Genomic DNA, 21164 nt, shown 5'->3' with positions numbered 1-21164 from the left:
GAAACCAAGCTGAGATATTTATTATTATTAAATGATCCCCCAGGCCCAACTGGGATTTACTGTGCTCAAACTGATTTTGCATTCAAAGACAATAATATCATATATATATATATATATATATATATATATATATAATGCAAATGAAAATATTTGTAATTACACTTCAACCTAATGAACTCTAAGGCGTGAGTAGTTTCTGCCGTGTACTACTGATGGGTCATGTAGCTAACTTACTGAGGTTTCTAATTTCTGTTTGGGGTTGGGGGACAATCCAGGGAACATGGCAGCTGTAGAGCAAATCCTTATTAAAGTAAGAGTGGGCCGCATTTTCTACATATGGTATAGATGGGATTGGCTTCAACTTGTTTATAACCTGTTGCTGGTTTTAACAACTTGTTTCAAAGATTCGTAAAAGGAAGGAGGAAAAGGTTAGGATAGAGGGATGAGCAAGTTTTTCTCAGCAGGCAGTTGGAGTGAAACATTTAAAGTCTGTTAGCAGAACATCACCTGTGGAAAGCTGTGTCACTGTTCAGGGATGGGTTCGAGGGGACTCTGAGGAGCTTTAATAAACCCCATTCTGAGTGAAAAGGAAGAATTCTTTTTACTGCAGTTCAAAAAAGAAAAAAAAAATTCACCCTAGTGCAGATGGTTAGCAAGTGCCAAAGATCTACCATTAACAAACTGAACCACTTCCTCTAATATCTGAGACATAAATGAACATATCCTGGGTTTGCTGCCCATTATGCCAATACCAGCAAGAGCCGTCTCCAGATTAGTGTGACCTGGTGCACAGGTCACAACCTGGTGGTTGTTGGTTCATAAGGGAGCAGAACTGCCAACAGCCCAACGTGCCTGCTGCGCTTGGCTACCTGTATTTCTGTGCTGTCTGCAGAAAGAAGAATCTATTTATTGAATACAAGACATTCCCAATAGCAACAGGCTAATACCCAAAAAGTACAGCTTGTATTTTTAGAAATACAACAATAATACACCCCGATCCGAGCTCATCACATAGAAACAAAGGGATGTCTTGGGGGTGGGGGGAGCCAACTCTGTTTATCCAGGTTTTCGAATGACTGTTCTTTTAAAAAGTGCATGGAATGCATCCAAAACAAATAATGTTTTGTTAGATGAGAAGACCAAAAGGGAAATCCTAGAGAAAGGAGGATGGATGATCTTTCTTTAATGTCAAAACTGACATAAACACATCCCCTTCCCCCTTTTGCTCAAGATAATTTTCTCAACAAGACCCAGATTGCTTCAGTCTTGCCTATCACCCTTTGAAGCACTTTCCTTATTATTAGGAGTGGGGGCAGGGTTTCCTTTGAGGATTTTTGCAGCAGTGAAGAGTTCCTCCTTTAAATACTTTCACATGATGAGGGAATTCCGCTTTCAAAGTGCTGTCATCTCTGTGGCCTCTCCGCCATGAGACAATTTATTCTTGGGTGAAGATCCTTCTTAGTTTAATTGTCAATAAGGACTTGCTTTTCTGAGGGATTCTCCTTCGGCTTTTTCTGGAAGACCTAGAAAAAGAATTCAACGTTCTCCTGTGTCAAGCTTATTGAAGTTGGCCATGATTCTCTTTTGAAATGTGTTTTATCACACAGGGTTACTTATGGTCTTCAACACGGTTGCCCTTGTCAGTCTCCACTAATTAAGATTTGGATGAGGTATCAAATATTCCATCTTGAAAACTGCATTTCTTCTGTGCAGAGAGACACTGTGAACTTTGGGGAGTTTTAAGGAGAATTTTTTTGTTTGGTTGGTTGGTTTTTTAGTGTCTCTTCTGATATTTAACCAATGCCATGGGAAACAACCAGTAAATTATTCAAGTGTCAACAGTTTTCTCAGAAACATAGAAGTCTTTTAAGAGCCCTGACTCCATGTCACTACACCTCATCTTTGTCTACTCTTGAATATAGTCTTCTAGAAAATTCTATAAATATTTAATTCATGGAGACAAAATGTATAGCTGTATAGTTTAATAGCTCATTTGAAAGCAGTTCCCTTCCCTCGCCCCAAAAAAATTTTAATAGGAAAGAATTAGAATTAATTAGGAAATTCTAAAAGAATTAGTAATTCTAATTTGGAATTCTAAAAGAATTAGAATTTGTTAGGAAAGAATTAGAATGAAGAAATCCCAAATAGAATGTCAGTTTTCTCAATATTATTACCTAAGGTAAGCTTCTAAGTATTTGTGGTTATTTTAGATAAATGAATAAAAAATTATCCATGCCCCAGAAGTAGATTATATCATTTATATGATTGCTCTTGGACTGTCTCTTTGGAAAGTTTGGTTGTTAGAGTGAGGGAATCAGTATTGGTGAGTTTACATGAATTAGCTACTTCCACCTGGAAGCTCCTAAATGCAATGATGTAACTACCAACCAATCCAGACATGGCACTAAACATATTTCTTAAAACCTACAGTCTCCTTCTGGTTACAGTATTGAAATGAATGATGTCTTGACCTCGTACAGAGGAAGAAAGTAGAATGTGAAAAAATTCAACTAGATTAAAGTCGGAATACACAGATTCCAGCTTTGGCTCTGCCACGTACTGCCTGTGTAATGCTGGCAAGTACCATACCCTTGTGCTCCCTCTCCCTCTCCTCCTCACTAAAAATCCTGTTAAGTTAGTGACCTAGATGATCTTTATGGATTTACCATCCTAAGTAAATAATAACCCAACTCCACCTATAAAGAGAAGCTTAATTACGGTGTTTGAGCCAAGCTAGATACTCTAGTGAAAACATTGCTAATTTCTTAATCTAGTCTATAAAAAGGAAGTATGATTGTATTTTCTGTCTCCTGTGGGACCCTGAGTCATAAATGTCCACCCCGTCTTCTTGTTTATGCATACTCTGCCTTCAAAGTGCTCACCACCTAATCAGAGAGGAAAGCCTGAAAACAAATAAGTCGAAAATCCAGTATGATAAGTAGAACAAGATAAGTGTATATAACATGGAAAAGGAGTATGGGAGGGGAATAATCTATCTATATATTTTATATACATTTTTCCATACCTATTTTTAATTCTATAAATAGGAAAATGTGTGTGTGTTGGAGGGTGGCTTTATGGTAAATTAAAAAAAATATATTCCTAACTCTTCACCTGTTTATTACTGAATCAAATATGTCCTTCCATAATATTGGTTGCCATAATTAGCAATCAAATGAGTCAAAACATGGGATGTTAAAAAATATAGAGTGTTCTCTTTCTTTTCATAACTAAATTAGTTTTCAATGTCTTCAGACATCACCTTTAAACCTCTCTTTTCTAGCCACTGGCACTTTTGCCGTTGAACAAAGAAGAATACCTAAATGTGCCAAGTAGTCATTATAAACCAAAAACTCTAGCCTAGAATACATTTAGATTCTCTTTAAAATTTTAGAGAATAGGGAGAGACAAGTTTTCTTAAAAGTGCTGGTGTGTCTTGATGTGATTGTTTTTTGAGGAATATTATATCTAGGAAGTTAAGGTTTTCCTGGTGATTTGCAGCAATCTTGAACTCAAATCAGGGAATTGGAAAGTGTTTCAACTCTGGGTGTTAAATCCAGCACCAACTGTGAAAACTATACTGTTGCATACTGGGAGATGGGGAGCTTGGGAGAATTTCTTATAAAAACTTGGCCTGAGCTAATATGTTTTGTTTGAAACTGGAAATCATATTGTTGAGGCCTGCATTCTGTTTTCTTTCAGTTGGTGTATTAACACAAAGCACCATGTTTTTAAAGGGCTTCCTCCTTTCTACAGGAATAAATTTGGCTTCTGAAAGAGGAAAAAAAAATTGTACCAGCAGGTCGGCAACATCACACCTCTTCCGTCATTTTGGGCTTCAGCTCAGGAACTCACGACCAAATTTCTGGAAATATGTAAAAACATGCCTAGAAGTACTGAACATAAAACCTGGCTTCTTAAAACTATGTACATTCATAAACATTTGTACAATCTTATGGTCCTTATCATTGAGTTTCTTAAAGCTGTGTGTGCATATTTAAAAAATCGTTCGAATAAATGAAAATTGGAACAAGATGCTGTTTGAGAGAAGGTGCTCCCTAGAGATGCCTGATGAACAGTGCTCTATGGTTTTCTTCTAGGAAGTGAGCAAGCCTCTTGCCCATAAAATAGATAGAAGCTGCTTTCCAGATTGCCCTGCCCCAAGAAATTAGATTATGATGGAAACTATGGAATACTCATTTTTTTAATATTTTAACCACACAAACTAAGTGCTGAAAAACCATTCTTCCTAAAGAAGCATGGAAAGTTGAAAAGTGAACATCCAGAACAACTATAATAAATAAATCCTTAAAAAAAAAAAAAAAGGCAGAAAAAAACAACTTTAAAAACGGGAGGGGCACCTGAGTAGCTCAGTCGGTTGAGTGTCGATTCTTGGTTTTGGCTCAGGTCATGATCTCGGTGTCCTGGGATCAATCCCTGTGTCAGTGTCCGTGCTCAGCAAGGAGTCTGTGTGAGGATTTCTCTTTCCCTGTCTGTCCCTCTCCCCAACTGTGCATGCCCGCACGCTCTCTCTCTCAAATAAATAATCAAATCTTAAAAAAAAAAAAAAAAAAGAGAGAGAGAGAGAGAACAATTGGATTGTGTTTTGCAAAATGTCACACCTCTAAGACTCCTAGTGAGTGCCCAGTGACTCTGAAGAAGAGAGGCAAGACCAAGTGGCGAGAGAGCTTTATAAATCCAGGGATGCTCTGGAAAACTACTGGGTGGTCTAAGAATGCTTCTGGAAACATAAACACCCAATGCAACTGTGATCTGAAGTGAGGAGGAAGTTATTCTTAAAAAGGAGTTGCATTCTTGGGAAATATATTATCCTTCAGCTTTGTACCTTTTCCTTTCAGGCTGGAGAAGTTAAGCACGAGTCATATACTAGAGATTTTCATTCTTTGCGTAGTAGTTCTTTAACATGACATTCTAACCCAAGGCTGTCTGTCTCTCCTGTCTGTTTTGTTCTGGTGCTGCTCTGCTCCAGGTTGGCCTTCATTCCACGATGTGATCAGTTCTGATGCGATCACATTCACGGACGACTTTTCCTACGGGATGCACCGGGTGGAAACGAGCTGCTCTCAGGTCAGTTAACCCCACCTGAAAACCCACTGGGATGCCCCCTTTGCATTGCAAACACTTTCTGGACTCCTGGTTGTGCTAAATATAGCAACTAAGGCCAAGTGACTGATCATAAAAGGGATGGAGGAGCACAATGAAGTCTCTGTATCTGAAGACGATATCTCAGTCTTCAGATGTTCAGTAAGTCCAACTGAATGCCAGTCATTGGCTTCAAAACTATTTAAAAAAAAGAGAGAGTGAATGGTCAGGAAAATCATCTTCAGTTGACTTAGGGCATGTGAAGATTTCACTCTGTGGCTGTGTATAATCTGATGTTTTAGAGAATATCCCTCTTCCTGCGGCTCTGTGCATGTGTTGTTCACCTGTAATGATCCCAACATGGTTAGTCAAGTCCTCAGGGGTGGCTTTCCCCATGTGGGTGTGAAGGAAGAATGGGCAGTGGGAAGAGGAGGTTCAGATTAGGCTGTAGGAGCTTGGAGTGTGAATATGCGGTAACGTAATGCCTTCTCTCCTTCTAGTATATGGACCTGTTTCGTTTCCACGGATGTTCCAATAGTTCCTGTCACTCTGCTCTAACTGAATCAGGCCTGGCTCTAGGGAGAAAATGAGCATGTGTCGAGGAGGCAAAGATGGTTAATCTGTCATGCTGATGTCGAGGCTTGAACTGTTGGGTATTTTGTATTTAAACTCAAAGACATAGCCAGAACCTTCTGTACACAGAATAAGAGCAACCGCACACTCCAGTCTAGAGTAGGTAGTCCTGTTCTGATCTGCTTTGCAAAAGTGAAATGTCAAGTCTGAGTATTGGGCACTGAAATTCATTGATACTATGGAGTAGTTTGTCAGGGGATGTCTGTTGTACATATCAGAGGTAAAGGGCACACATCAGGCAGCTGAAATAGCAAAGTGATTGCCACGTGGGCCTCCCTCAACATTCTTCTACGTGCCCTTTAACCCCCTTCATCAGGCACAAGAGTTGTAGGGAGTAGGTGGCATATTTACTACCAAGCAGGGAGGGAGATTGGTTAGAACCCAACCATCTGATGAATTTGTGTTTTCTTTCCCTTTCCTAACTTACCTTCCTCCCTCCCTCCCTCCCTTCCTTCCTTCCTTCCTTCCTTCTTTCCTTTCCTCTTTCTTTCACTAAAGGTGAGTTTACTGTCTTCTAAGCATGAGTACCACTCTCTCCCTTGGAACGCAGACTTCATATTTTAGCTAGGTCATACTTTCGGTCCACTCTTGTCTCTCAGATATGAGTCTCTGAGTGAGACATTGGAAATTTCCAATCCTGGGTCTCCCCCTCAGAGATTCTCACTTAGTTGGCCTGTGTAAGACCTGAACACCAGCAGTTTTTAAAAGCTGCCCTGGTTAATGCTCACAATAAACTTGTGAGCTATATACTGTCATTCTTTTTTATTTTTTAGTTGAGAAAATGGAGACACAAAGAGGACAATTACATTTGTATAAAGCTACATTGATTCAAGCAGCCGAGCTGAGACTCGAACTTGGGCATTGAGCTCCAGAGCTCTAGGGTGCTTAGATGGACAGACAAGCCATAAAGAGTCACATTAAACCAAAAAAGTCCTATGACTTAGTTTAATTCAATTCATATTTGAATTTAATTGCTTTTAATTGATATTCTTATAACTGCCACAAAAACTAATTATGATTATCTCCCCAGGAATCTAAAATATTCAACAAAAAAGTAACCTGGTAGGATGGTACATAGCAATGTATAAGTTAGGCACATAGTACTTAATAAACCTCTTTTAAGACTAACAGTTGTGTTTTGTTTTAAGCTGCCTTAAAGGCTGTTAATGACTGCTACTCTCCATTTTCTTCAGAACCCACTTTCAAACACTGAATCCCATGAGAACCAAATAAACAAGGCACAGAAAAAGTGGGGTATAAGATAATAACTTTCGTTAATGCCCTATTCTCTGACATCTCTGTGACTATTTCTTAAAAGTCACAGAACAAACTTGGTCCCTTGTGCCGGCCACGGAGATAATACTAGCAGTGGTCAAGAAAAGACCATTATGAAGATGAAGTTGTTCTACAGTGGCCAAAGAGAAACGAAACCTACAAGCTGCCCAAATCAGGCAACATTAATAAAAGATATTAAGCTAAACAAGGAACAGCTCTCAGCCCTTTGGTCAAAGGGCTAGGTGACTGTTAAACTTTATGTCCTTTGGGGGAAGAACCAACACTGACCCCTCCCTTCTGGCTTCTTTCCCCACCACCTTCATTTCTCAGATTTGGAAAGTGTGTGGCTCCCTCTTAAATAAAAGTCTTAAATTTGAAGAGAAGAGGGAGGGAAATTTATTCTATTAAGGCATGTGTAAGAATACATCCTCTGTGAAGTAAGTTTCATGGAGAAAAGAGTTAGATTCCAACATTAAAGAAAGATGTGTTTCCTGGATTCTTTTCCCTGTGGGCAGAGTGGGGGATGTCTGCCTCACCAGAGCAGTAATAACTCACTGACGTGTGCTGGGTGTTCCTTCCTTCCTTCCTTCCTTCCTTCCTTCCTTCCTTCCTTCCTTCCTTCTTTCCTTTCTTTCTTTATTGCATGTTTCATCCACACATTTATTTTCCTCTTGTTCTACATTTTTCTTGAGTTTTTTTTTTTCTTTTCTATTTTCACACTCATCCTTTTTATATCAACTGGAAAAAAATAACTGACTCAATGGTTTCCATACAGAGTAAACACTTGTATTTTGTTTCCTAGTTTCTCATTCTTAATGCTACTTTTCATGATCAGTTTGTCTTTTATTTTAACCTTCCATTCTTTCAGTTTATGTAGTCTCCCTCTGATTCATAGCTTCTCCCATCATTTTGGGGGGAAGTGGTATAGGAAACTTGACTCTGATCCGCTTCTCATCTTTCTAAATTTTTTTTTTTTTTTCCATTTTGAATTCAGATGGTTGTCCTCTCTCTGGACTGAATTGCAACAATGTGGTTTGTCTGATGAAGAATCTGTTAGATGCTGTAGATATCTCATAGACATTGTCAGTTGGACACCTTATGTGCAGTACTTCTTTCCTTGTGGTAAAGATGCCGCATCTACACATGAAGACCCTCTTACTGCCGTCTTCTACAAATGAGCTGAGCTTCTGTGGACAAAACCAGTAGGCTCAACCTACATGCCTGGTCTTTTTTTTTTTTTTTTTCTGTTGGACCCGAATTTTTACTCTGATATTTAGGATTCTTCTTTTTCTTTCCTTTCCTTTCCTGCCCTTTCCTTTCTTTTCCTTTCCTTTTCCCCTTTTCTTTCTTTCTTCTTTTCTTTTTTAATTGTGATACAGATCATATTATGTGGTTAATTAGACCTCGTATTTGGGTGAGAATTAAAATTTATTGGGAGCTATAACTTACCACCTCTTTATACTAACCTATAGTTTTTCCATGTGTCCCGTGACTTCTTTAGGTCATAATACTTTAGTAAGATTTTGTTGAGAAAGTTAAGATTGTTAAGATTGATTCACTATTGTCATCACTTTTCAGAGAAAGAGTGCGGTCAGCTCCTTCTAAAAGAATTGCTGGGTGAGAATCCCAGCACGCGGCCTGATCTTTAAGTTAACAGCACAGAGTACCAGCAAGGGTGGTGGAGATGCTTCCACGCCTTCTGTTAGGACTCCTACTTGTGGAGGGAATTGGCTGCCCTGTTACGTTCTGATTTTTGTTGCAACCATATTTGTTTGCTTTTCCTGTTCTATGCGCTGAATTGTGGAATTATATTCTAGTTATCTCTTCAAAAGAGGGTCTTTATCTTAAATCTGTCCACTTGAGTATCTTCTCCCCAGCTGTGGCAATTTTCTAAGTTTGCAGTTACAAAGATTTTTTTTTTAAGTTTTATTGACGCTTTTCATCTAGTGATAAAATAATGTTGCGTCTGTCCCAGTTTCACGAACTACTCTGAATAGTTGTTTGACAGCTTCTTCCTAATCCTCCAAGCCCAGCCTGTTAAACAGTGCTTTGTCAGGGGTTTAAATTCAGTGTAAAGAGGTAAGAGTTGCATGGTTTAAGCTGTAGTTCAGAGAACTATGTCCCTCCTGGTAATACTTGGGGAATTCTTCCTTCTTTAGATCAAAATTCTACATCTGCAGCAAATGGGAGACCAATAAATTACTTAACTTTTGGAAATCATCTTTAAGGAAACCATCAGATAGTTGCTGAGTTTATGCAAGTTGGAGTCTACTTTTGCCTGTTGCTGTTACTAGCTGGAATCTACAGTAGAGTCCCTTAAGGTTGTTTTAGATCATTATTAATTTGTTCTATGGCAGCCAAATCAACAGAAAGGTAAATATCCACCCATACGCGGCATTTTTCAAAAGTTAAGCAGATTTTGGTAAAACCTCAAACCTTATTAATCTTTTGCAGATGACAACTGATATATTGCTGATGATTAAAGATACCCATGTGTTACAATAGGGGTTCAGACTCACAGCCCATCTCTCTTTTTCTTGATCTTTCAGTAAAATCATAATGCTAAACTGGTGACTTCACAATCATTTCCTTGGCAAAAGATTAATATCACAAGCACAGAGGAAAAGAGCCCTACTTGCACACAAGTGTCTTCAATAACGGTGGGAGAAAACAGGATACTACTGGCAAAGTAAATTGCTTTTCTTCTTAAACTCATTTCTCCTTCTCATCCTGCCCCATGTGCCCAAGTGTAAAAGCCCTCGCTTTGAAACTGCTTCATCTTGTAGATCAAACACTTAAGAGAAAATGACAATAATAAAGCCCCCAAACATCCTAGACATAGCTGGGAGAAAACCGTCTAGGACAGTTGGAAATACATCAGTGCAGAAATATGTAACTGCGTTGAATGCACTATTTGTGTTTCTTATGCACACGATTGAGAACTGCAGTCAGATTTTAAGGAATTATGTTAAATTTGATGTTCAGTCACTTTTTGGGAACCCGGGGGTGGGGGGCTCTTTTCTCGTAGTTCTCTGCAGGTTCCCCAGTTGCCAGATTTTCTGAGTGGGAGGCTTCAATGATAAAGGATTCCTCTAGGAACTCTAAAATGTCCCTTTGAACAATTATCTCATGCTTTTTTCGGAATGAGAGCTAGAATATCCAGTTGTCGCTTGTAGCTTCCTATACAACAAATGCGTAACCATTTTCAAACAACTTTCAAAAGGCACACCAAAGATTTTACCCTGAAATAAATCATTAACAGCAGGTCTCCGAGATTTCTTCATCGGGCAGCCAGTTTGTTTCAGTTACAACCAGGTGTGCTGAGAGCCCAACACATTGCCAGTTGGCCGGGGCCAGGGAGGCAGAGCTCGCAGGCGGCTAAAGAAACAATGCATCACTGACAACTTCCATTCATCATCCCAGCCTTCGGCCAGGGGTAGAGGCTGGAAAGAATGGGCTCCATGTGCGCTCCCCTCGGGAGGAACCTTCAGAGCCTGTGCACTTTTCAAAGAAACTGGATAATAGTCGTTTATGGGAGACTGGGTGTACCTGGGGAGGGGTGCGGGCGGGGAAGCAGAAATGGCGTTGCGTGGTTAGGCTTCCTGTGGACAAACCGCTTTGCGGCTCTGCGGGCGTCGGGGTGAGCATGTGTGTGGTGGTGCAGACCGAAACGCACACCTGGCTACATTTTGCAATGTTGCTCCTCCCTCAGTTATCGGAGCCTGGGGTGAATCTTCCAGAACATCTTGTGGCAAGCACGATGAAGCTATCATTATCATTTGTAGGGGCTCTCTCCTTTTCTGAGGATTTCTCTACCTCATCCGCATCCCATAAGGTGTTCTGCCAACGATTTCTGTTGCGTCTTTCTGTGTGTCCTCTTCCTCCTCCCCCTTCCTTTTTCCTTTCAGATTAGGGACATCTAGAATCTGTGTTTTTCTTTCCATGTAAGCAAAACACCAGTTCCAGATTTTACAGATGAAACTGCAGCCCAATAAGCAACCCGGTTCAACAGTTTACATTAACTCTAAGTTGGATTTGTTCAAGATGATCTGGGAAATGAAGACCATATCAGTACTCCTAAGTAGCTTCAAATGTATCCTTATTGCATTTTATTTTTGGAGTCAGGTAGACACAGAACTGTTTTCTAGATATGCCCAGGAGATGATTAAGAAAGATAATGTCACTTATTTTGTCCAGATAGCTGTATTCTCTCATTAAAACACAAAACCAGAAAACCCATCTGAGGCTTTTATGTGCAAAGTCCACCACTCAGATGCCAAGTGAGCGAAGCGCCAGAGCTGCACGTGAGATCGATAATTGTGCACACACACCGGTCACCGAGAGCTTGGGTTCCTGTTGGCCTGCACCCTGACTGTTTTGGCAGCAAGAAATAGGTGTTTTCCTGTGTCCTTTGAGTAAGCATGTGTTTTTTTATTGGTGCATCTTAGCTGCTGATGCCTGAAATTTGGCCTCAATTGTTTATAGAAAGGAAAAGCAATCTGAGCTGTCAGCCTTGATATTACCTAAACCTGCATAGAATGTGGTAAAATAGAGCAAGATTTGTTTTTTAGGCCTGTTTCATATTTTCCAGGCAATAGATCAAATCAGTTCAGGGTTCATTTTTAGTTCTTTAATAAGCTGACACAGTATGTTGGCAGTAAAATAAGAATGCACTTTTAACATGGAAGTGCCATATAGTCAGAGTTGCTATTTGTGCTGTTTATTAATAACACGAGAACCCCTGGGAACTGAGTGTAGCACTTAGGATAGAGAAACTGAGATTCTAGTTCTTTTCATTGTAATAAGCACGATCATCTCCATTTGGTTCATTAGCCCAGTTCCCATGTCAGTTCCTACTCTCTTCACCCATAATTTCTAAGGGGACACCAAGCAAGCACAGTGAGAAGAATTAATAAACCATCTGTAGGCATTTTCTCTCATGTTCTTCCCTAAATCTTGACTCTCCTGTCTGTTTGAAATGCTCCTCTGATAGCCACTCCTTCACTTCCTTTGGCTTCTTATTCCACAGTCACCCCAGGAGAAGAGCCCCTCGTCATCATACCTGCAGTATCAGCCCCAAACCCTGACACTTCATATCTCTTCCTCTTTTTTCCCCTCTCCCATCTACCATACTGGACAGTCAGTTGATGTCTTTGCATGTTATCTGCCTCTCCCCCCTAGAATGTAAGCTCCATGAGTCCAGGATTGTTGCCTGCGTCTCCAGAGCCCGAGACAGAGCCTGGTGTGTAGCAGGTGCTCCTTAGATACCTGGTAAATGAATGAATGGAAGTCCCTTGCTCCAGGCTTTGGTTTCTCTGGGACATGACAAATGATGTGGATTCGCAGCCTGTTTGAATACGATGCACTAATGTCTCCATCTCCCTAACTCCTGTCCCTGCTCAGAAAGGGGGCAAGATAGCTAAGTGTGACATACCCTGGTGTCTCCTGGAGTCGTACCCAGCCTTGGAGGGCTCGGGATGGGGCTCTATGCCCTGAGCCAGCCTTCCTGGAGAAACGATCTCTGGGCTGCATTTCTCTTGAACACCGTCATAGCCAACCATCCCTCCTTCTGCTTCTGCCCAGATTCGGGGCCTCTTCTCCTTCCCAAGTGTTTTGGATCTGGAGGAGTGTGGATTTAAGCTTATCCCTTCCCTCATGCAATGCAGTTCACTTGGATAGAGAAGCCAGCCGCGCTCCACCTACTGGAGGCCAGAATAAAAAGATGCTGTGGGCTTGCGACACTTCTTGTCCCACCTGCAGTCCTGGTGACCGTGCCACACATCTGTTGAGCCTTGCTATCGCTTTGCCGGTCTCCGAGAACATCCAGGGCTTGTCTGATGTTAAGTTTTACTGCCCATGAACGCAAACAGCACCTCCGTCATGGCCAGTTAAACAGTATCTTTTACGGTGGACTTGTGCATATCTGAAACCCACCCATCCACAGCCAAAAAGTCATGCCAGGGGGGAGAGATTTTCTTCTGCCATGTTTCTTACAAGGGGAGATCAGGGGTCAACTCAATTCATAAAATTACCGCGGTCATTTTTCAGCTGGCTGAGAGACTTCATAGATCAAAAAATACAGTGGCTTCTAAATGATTTCTGATATGCACAGTTCTAGCTTTTTTTTTGTATTCTCAGCATGTGGTGTGGAGCCTGCCAGAAACCATCTCTGCAGCTATTGACAGGCGGACGAGAAATCACCCATGATGGTTTCCGTCGTTTCCCTATAGGCTGGTCATCCATTTCGGCGGCTGACCGTGAGCCCGTCTCAAAGCTGGCTTTGTACGCGCCGCCCTTATGTTTTCGCTCTTCTCTTTCAGTGCGGCGCTCACCTCGGGCACATTTTCGACGACGGACCTCGTCCCACCGGCAAGAGATATTGCATAAACTCGGCTTCCCTGTCGTTCACGCCGGCCGAGGGCAGCAGCAGCACCGAGGGCAACAGTGGAGCGACCCCCCCACTCCCCGTGGGGGACAGAGCCGAGCTGTAGGGTCCCGGAGAGCCAGGCAAACAAGTGTACTTAACGCGCAGCTTGTGAAAAACAGCAAATACTCCGAATTGTCTATCTTAGATCTATTTTTTCAAGAAATAGAAGGGCAGTTTTGTGCTATCGATATTTTTCTTCTTTGGCTTAGACAGAGGCCCCAGCCGTCCATGTATTTTGCTATTGACTAGATCGGGAACCCTTTATCCCTTCAGCGAGTGGAGAGGGCGTGGTGGATCACTTTCCCAGGCCCCCTGAGTACCAGTTGGCATTGTTTTCTTTGAGCACACAGCTGCTTTTGCGATTTCTCCCCCCTGGCTTAGGAGACGGAGGGTGCTCGGGGTTTCCACCAGAGATCCCCTCCGCGGCACTGAGAGCAGAGCTCCCAGCTTGGGGCGCAGGCCTGCAAGACACGTGGCCCCGCGGCCTTTGGGCAGGCCTACCTGAGACAGGGCAGACGGATGCCTGAGGAGACTGCTCAGCTCTGGAAAGTTTGAGCTAAGGTCGTTTATTCTCACTAAAAGGGTGTGAAGGTCTAAAGTCTTTCCTTATGTTAAATTGTTGCCAGATCTGAGGGTGGGGGGCGGGGGCAGAGAGTTACAGTGAGTGTTGTGGTGGAGAAGTAAACATTACCTCACGGTGAGGCCTTTATTTTATTTTATTTTCCATTGAAAACATTGGAATGTAAGACAACGGTAAAGGGCCGAGCCCCGTTTTGGCCCCAAGGCCGCGCAGAGAGCACCTAACATGGCCTTTTTGAAGTCCGTCCCTCCACACCTAGCACCAGCTGCAGCTGGGCGGGCATTTTGGTAAATCCCACTGTGTAAAATAAAATACTGGGACAACACACCTCATCAAGGCAGCAGAAGTGAGAGAGAGCGGAGAGGACCAAAGAGAAGGCCTGGGTATTGAAATACCCAGGGCTGAGCGGAGAAGCCAACAATAGACTCCAAGTAACAGAGCCCAAAGCTGGGGAGCTTGTGCACAGTAGCTTGGGTGACTTCTGGAAGAATGTGGGGCGGGGGGGGGGGGGGGGGGGTTAAAATGGAAAGAACCAGGAGCTCAAGTCCCACCCTGCTGTGTGACAAGGGGATAAGCCATTTAGCCTCTCCATGCCTACTCTTTGTTTAAAAACCAGGACTTAATATTATTTGTAAAATAATTGACACTCTCAGGGCAAATTTACTGTATTGCTATACCATTAAGATCGGTGTGGTAAAATTAAACTGATCTGGTTTCTAACTGCCTCAAAGGCTGAAGCCCAAGCATTTGAAATGGAAAGAAGCAGAGAGAGGTTAGCCAAGCTGATTGGTATGGAAACAGTCGGGCCAAGAGCCAGAAGTTTTTCTTTGTAGCAATATGGCTGGTTTTACTCTGAGAAGCTCTGCTCTGTTGCTGTGTAAGGCTTACCAGAATGGATGTCGTTGTGCGTGATAAGATTTCCACAGGCATGAACAGTGATGATTTAAGATGATATTGCCATAGCCAGGTTTGAGGGTATAGTTTATGATGGATAGATACTGTGTTCGTAGCCACAGACGCTAATCCTGCAATGTAGTTTTTGTTTTTTTTTTGAATATTACTTTTGTAAATCTTTGAAAGCTTATGGAAACTGACATCCTACCTTGTAAGCACCAAGGCAAAAATAAGAAAGAGGGACACTTGACAGTTTTACAATGAGAAACGATGAGAAGTTAAAATGAAAAGTGACAAATCCAAGTGGCAGTGTGGTCATGGCCACATTCTTCCACGTGTCTACACATGCTCCCTGGCGAGGCCCTGCCTGATACTCTGGTGACTTCCTTGTCACGTATACTCTAGCTTCACCATGACAGATGAGTCATGTTCTTCCTTCTTCAGCCCCCAGCTGTTTCACCTCAGGTCCTGGCGTCCTTCTTGAATTGAGATGTAAGATTTAAGACCGTGGAAGCCACAGCCGCCAGACCATCCTAGCAGCCCGTCCCAACCTCACAGAGGAGCCCCATCATTTCCCAGAGACCCAAGGATCCCGTGTGGGATTGGCTAAAGAAGAGAGTCTCCCTGGACTTCCCTGCCACAGTGGACATCTGTCCCTTGGGCCACATAGCACTTCTCCCATTGCTCCAGCTACATATAGTAGCCTGCCCCAGGTTTCTGCTGGACACGCGCCACCCGATCGAGGTAGACAAGAAAGATAAATGGGGGGCTTCTTCCCCCTCCCCAGAGATTCTGGACTCTCATTGTTCTCTCGTTTTTATTATCAGGCTTAACATTACCCTCTAAAAACTCCTTTTCTAATCCTTATCTTTGTTCCAAGGAAAACCGGCTTTTCTCCTACCGCGTTTTCCAGCATCAACTTTAGGGAAAATGCAACATCCATTGAAAAAAAAGAAAAACCAAAAAACAAAAAAATGTGGGGTATATGCATGTGGTTTAATTCCAGATTGCTTTTGAGTTTAAGTGGTATCAACTTTCAGTATATTTCTGTCTTATGTTAAAGAAATATATTACTAAAACGTTGGTGAGCAATAATGTCAGCTGTCGAGCACTAGATTTATTTTTGCAGGATATGGAGCGCAATGAACTGCGTCAATATGGCAAGGTGTATGTGATCTGTGGGAGTTGTGCCATTTAACATAGGAAATGCACAGGACTTTCCCTCTCTGCACTCAGCCCTTACTGTATACCATTAGGAGATGCAGGTCTCTGCTGGTGGGTAAAAAGGACATCCATATAATCATGCAGAATGGATCTGAAGAAAGCAGCAGTATATATTACATTAGAGAACATTTCTATATGTTTAAACTCTTCACTTCTTAGATGCATTTAAATACTTAATGCAAATGACATAGCAATCTAAAATCCTCTCCATGTTAATCGAATTGAAATGCCTTGTTTTAAATGTGGAGTGTTACGAAAGGGATTATCACTTGTTCTGAGGTCAGATATTTTTGTCTTAGATAGCTTTGTACTAATTTTTCTCCAAACAATTCAAAACTTTTGAAAAATGTATGAGGTTTTCATTGAAAGAACCCTTTTCCTATGTTTATTGTATACAGAAATTATGCAATAAAATTTCTTTATAAAAATGCTCTCTTCTCTGATTCCTGGTTATTTTTAGCACAGATAGATGGACCATCCATCAGAGTTTGCCATAGACTGATCTGTTGGGCTCCTCCCAGCTGATATGTGTATTTTGCATAAAGGGCTTTTTATCTGATGTGGCCTTTGCATGGAGGGACTGTAATCAAAGGGTCATGTCGGATTCTCCAATGCCCAGGCCCCAGGAAAGGCCTCCAGGATCTGAAAGATTGGAGGAATGGCATTACTCAGCTTTCCCCTCTGCACAATCCTCAGTAGCTTCTGTACGTTTGGGGGCTTCAAATACGGACTTCGGGGAGCTCCAGTGTGATGATAGCTCTGTGGACAAAAATGTAGGAATGATACCATGCTGAGTCCTTCGGCTTCTGTTAAATAATGTGCTGGGAAACTTCTATGGTTGTCAAGGTTTGGTCTCCAGGGAAATAAGGTAGGCATTCCCTGCCGCTCACGGATGAAATCCCCTTTAAGAGTCATCTGTATGGACGAGTTTCAGCGTGGTATTATTGGTTGTTGAAATCTTTCATTTAAATGTTTTGGTTTGTTCTACTAACTTATTTTTGTGTGTGTGTGGAGGAAAAGTGAGTGGTGAAGACTTTGCTTTTCAGCCAATTCTTTAAGTCATAATCCTGGGATCTTGGAATCCACAAGCCAGCAATGTCACGTGGTGTACTAAGAACAGTGCTTCTCAAAGCGTGGTCCCCAGGCAGAAGGGTCTGTAGTGCCTGGGAACTTGCTACCAATACACATTCTCAGGCCTCCTCCCAGACTCACTGCAATAGGAATTCTGGGATGGAGCCTGAGCTAGTTTTGTTTTAGCAAGCCCTCCGTGGGATTACGGTGCTTGTTCTAGTTTGCGAACCATCGCCTTGGAACTTTTAGTGAGGAAAGGTCAATTAGTCTGAATTTTAAAAGCATTTCTTAATGACTCAAAAATGCCTTGTTTTGTCATCGATGGTTGTCTTTTGACAGAGAGGGAACAAACAAATGGTTGTCCCCAGGCTTCCTGCCTCTCAGGGGTTCTTATCCTTCCTTGCACATTTATTTGACTTGTTCTGGAGCACTAGCATGTCCTCATCAACCAACACGGCCTTCACTCTGGTTTGCCTTTCGGGGTTGAACCTGGGCTGCTCGGTAGTGCTCGCCTGTGCCTCTCTAGAACTGTAGGATATCCATGGCGGTCCTCAGCTCAGCAAAGCCAAGAACTAGAGAATAGTCTCAGTGCAGAAATTGACATATGACCTTTCCCATCTCTTCTGTTTCTTTGTACCTGTACCTTCCATCATTATCAACATGGGTTTGCTTGTTTTTTTTTAAACCGTCAAGAGATTTCGGCCATGTATCCGAATTGTTGAATTATTTGGTCAGAAAACTGCTATCATTACCCGGATCTTTTTTTTTTTTTTGTCTTTCTTTTTTTTTTTTTTTTCATTACCCAGATTTTAACAAAGAAATGAATTCTAAGAGATGCTGGCATACAAGAAAGGTTGAATTAAAACTTGTCCTTGGGGACAGGTTTATAAGTATCTGTACTGACTTCTGATTATAGTTTTTTGTGCACTATGGAAATGACAGAAATGTTACCATTTTGAGTGGGGATCTGAAAAAGTACCACATGCCACAGAATATTCTAGCAATCCACTTCCTATCCACTTGCTCCCAGAGGCTGGCCTCATCCTGGACCAACCTGGAGAAAGGCCAGATAATGACCAGAGGTTCCAGACCAAGCAGCCCCTGAGAGTCTGCCATGAGAGTGGCAGGCTTTCACAGAACTGTCACCGGTGAAGGCCCAAATGGCCTGAGATCCGGGAACAACATCAGATCCTCAGGCCCACATGAGACTTTCCCAATTTTCAGGCTGGCTGCGGAAGCACACTCACTTGTCGGATTACCGATGTTGGGAACCTCGTTCTTATTTCAGGCTTTGCACTTTCCCTCCCTGCAGGATCCACCACCTCCACTCCCTGCCAATGAACTCCCACGTTTTCCATCCAGGCTCAGCACGAACCTGACAGATTTTCAGCAGTGAACAGCAGGGAAGTCCTCCCGTAGTGACCAAGTGCGTACTGCAGCATTGTACCGACATGGTAAGAGTGTCAAAAGCTATAGAGGCAGCTAGAAAGCAAAGGAAGGGAGAGTGTCTGTATTAGCACAGGAGATAGTTGTTGAGAGGTAAGCTATGGTTGCCTGAAGCTTTATTCCCCAGGCCCTCGGCCTCACCATGGGATTTCTCTTGACCTTGATAATACTGTGTATTCAGTCATCTCTGTAAGTCAGGCACTTGGTCTGTTTTCTTTAATAAGAGGTAGGTAGTCTTATCCCCATTTTACGGATGGTGGAGCTAAAGCCAGACCTGTTAAGCCAAGTTACACAGCTGGTACATGGCCAGATTGAAATCCATGTTTGTTCAAAGACTTCCTACTTAGCACTATGTGGCCCCCCAGGTAGAAGACTGGCTATTGGCTACTGTTCAGCAGCAGGCTTTACCGAGGCAGAAATATGTGTTTGTATCATTTCTAATTTCAAATTAATTGCAATTTGCCCTTCCAAAATATAATCTGCAATATGAATGCTTTATTTCGGGCAGGGCTTAATCATCGCACACCTTGATTTTTTTTTCTTAATACCTCAGTGATAGAGCTTAAGTTTCTTCCTAAGGGCTCACAATATTCCTAATGGTTTCTAACTACTACATAGACACACACACACACACACACACACACACACACACACACACGCACACATTAAGCCACCTTCTGGATCCAAATGGAAAAAAAAGAAGAAGAGAGGTGATGCTAAAGATGTCGTTGATCAAAACATCCCATTTCTGGCACAGCAGATCCAGTTAACCTCTCATCTAGAAAGACATAGAGCCCTGGGGGTAGAAATGGGGTGTTCTTACCGATGTCGCTAAGTCGGGAGAGTCTGCAATCAGAGACTAACGAGGGGGGCACAGATTCCTGAGGGCTCTCACCACACCCAGACCCAGAGCAGGTCTGCAGGGCATATGATGGACCTATCCCAGGAACTGACGGAATAAAGAGATTTGTTTCTGCTTGATTACGATTCATGACAGATTGATAACTGCAAAGGCATTCAAACTCCGTGTTTCGTCCCCCTCTTCCCTTTAACACTACAGCTTGGAAGGCCAGTCAGGCATCTGGTGTTTGTTAGATGGCTGTGTTGCATCATCCTTATGATTGCTGGGGAACATCTCCTAGCATTTGAGCGTTGGAGGGAAGACCACGGGGCACAAAATGGCCTCATCCGGTTTACATCTTCATTACTGTGCTTCTCACATACCTGCTTACATCTGGAAAAAATCTCCAGGTAAACCTCTTGGGCTCTTTTTCTAAAGAGTAACTGTAATTATTAGGGTTATACCCAAATTCAGCTTAGAATAGGTATGTGGCTGAACTTCAGCCAAAATCCTGTGCCTGTCTAAAAGAAATTCTTTCTTTCTTTCTTTTCTTTATTTCTTTCTTTTTCTTTCTTTCTTTCTTTTTTTTTTTTTTACATCCAATTACAGAGGAGGGGCCTTTTCCCCACCATGGCCAGTGGGGTCCCTGGTTCTCTACACCCAAAGCTTCTATTTATGGCCTGAGGGAAAAGACAAGGAGACTTTAGGGAAAAAAAAAAAAACACCTTAAAGATCTCCTCAGATCACTGGCTTTTTCCTCAGGACCAAGTCCCAATTCTGATCTGTATTACAGGTCATGTCAACTTTCACAAATGCCAAGTCTTTTCCCCACTAGGTACTATCACAAAATTGACCTTGCCAAGTAAGAACATCAAAAAAAAAATTTTCTACTTGACTGTTTCCTGCTTCTCTCACTTGGACAGGGTTCGTCCATTCAACGCACATTTCTTGAGCCCTTCCTGGGCGAGGAACGGGACCCCACAAACGGAGTAAGACTGGGTACCTGCAGTTAGCCTGGGAAACAGACACGCAGCTGATTACGCGGAGTACCAGTGTGTGGCGTAGGGCGCCCGTGAGTGCGGACAGAGCATTATGAGAGCTCGGCTGGGAGAAGGATGCACTTTGCCACAGGAAAGGGGGATATAGAGGGAGGCAGAGTCAGGGAAAGCTTCATTTAGAGAGGAGACAGAACGTATTTTTTGAAGAGTCTGTGGCATTTTACGAAGAGGAAGAGAAAATAAGATCGTTTAGAGAAATGGACGGTCACTTGGCTGCCTCCATTCTGGGATGCGGGCCAAACAATTCTGCAGTAGAACTACAGAGATCCTTCCCAGGCTGGCAGCCACCCGCCTGTCCCAGCCTCCTGTCTCACCTCCCCTTCCTTACCCCACCCCCAGCCATTCAGACTTCTGCCACATTTCCCAGGGGCACATACTTTCTGCCTGAAATGTCCTTCCTGCCTCTTCCGAGTGGTGGACTCGAGTCATCCTTCAAACCCGATGCTTGCGTGAAGTACGTTGCCAATTTCCTTTCCTCCCCTAGCACAAATGGACTTCCATTATCATTTGTCTATGCCTTGCTTCTAGAGGTCATCCCATTGATTAATTGTTTCCTTCACCAGATTGGGAGTTCCTCTTGAGGACAGATGCTTTGAAAAAAATTCATCTTAG

At 42.5% G+C, this 21164-nt stretch overlaps 1 protein-coding gene across 3 annotated transcripts in view; it reads left to right on the top strand.

Annotated features, from left to right (window-relative positions):
- The window catches only part of MSRB3 (methionine sulfoxide reductase B3), a 163339-nt gene extending 147459 nt beyond the window's left edge, over positions 1-15880 (top strand). For all 3 annotated transcript variants that reach the window (XM_032347145.1, XM_032347146.1, XM_032347147.1), the window contains 2 exons: positions 4991-5088; positions 13332-15880. In XM_032347145.1, coding sequence (XP_032203036.1) covers positions 4991-5088; positions 13332-13502 — 269 coding nt within the window. In that variant the 3' untranslated portion in view covers positions 13503-15880. The remainder of the gene's footprint in view (positions 1-4990; positions 5089-13331) is intronic.
- Positions 15881-21164: the final 5284 nt, after the last annotated feature.

The sequence above is a fragment of the Mustela erminea genome, chromosome 6, assembly GCF_009829155.1.
Source record: "Mustela erminea isolate mMusErm1 chromosome 6, mMusErm1.Pri, whole genome shotgun sequence".
In the NCBI taxonomy this organism is placed as follows: domain Eukaryota; kingdom Metazoa; phylum Chordata; class Mammalia; order Carnivora; family Mustelidae; genus Mustela; species Mustela erminea.
This window is presented reverse-complemented; position numbering and strand designations above follow the sequence as displayed.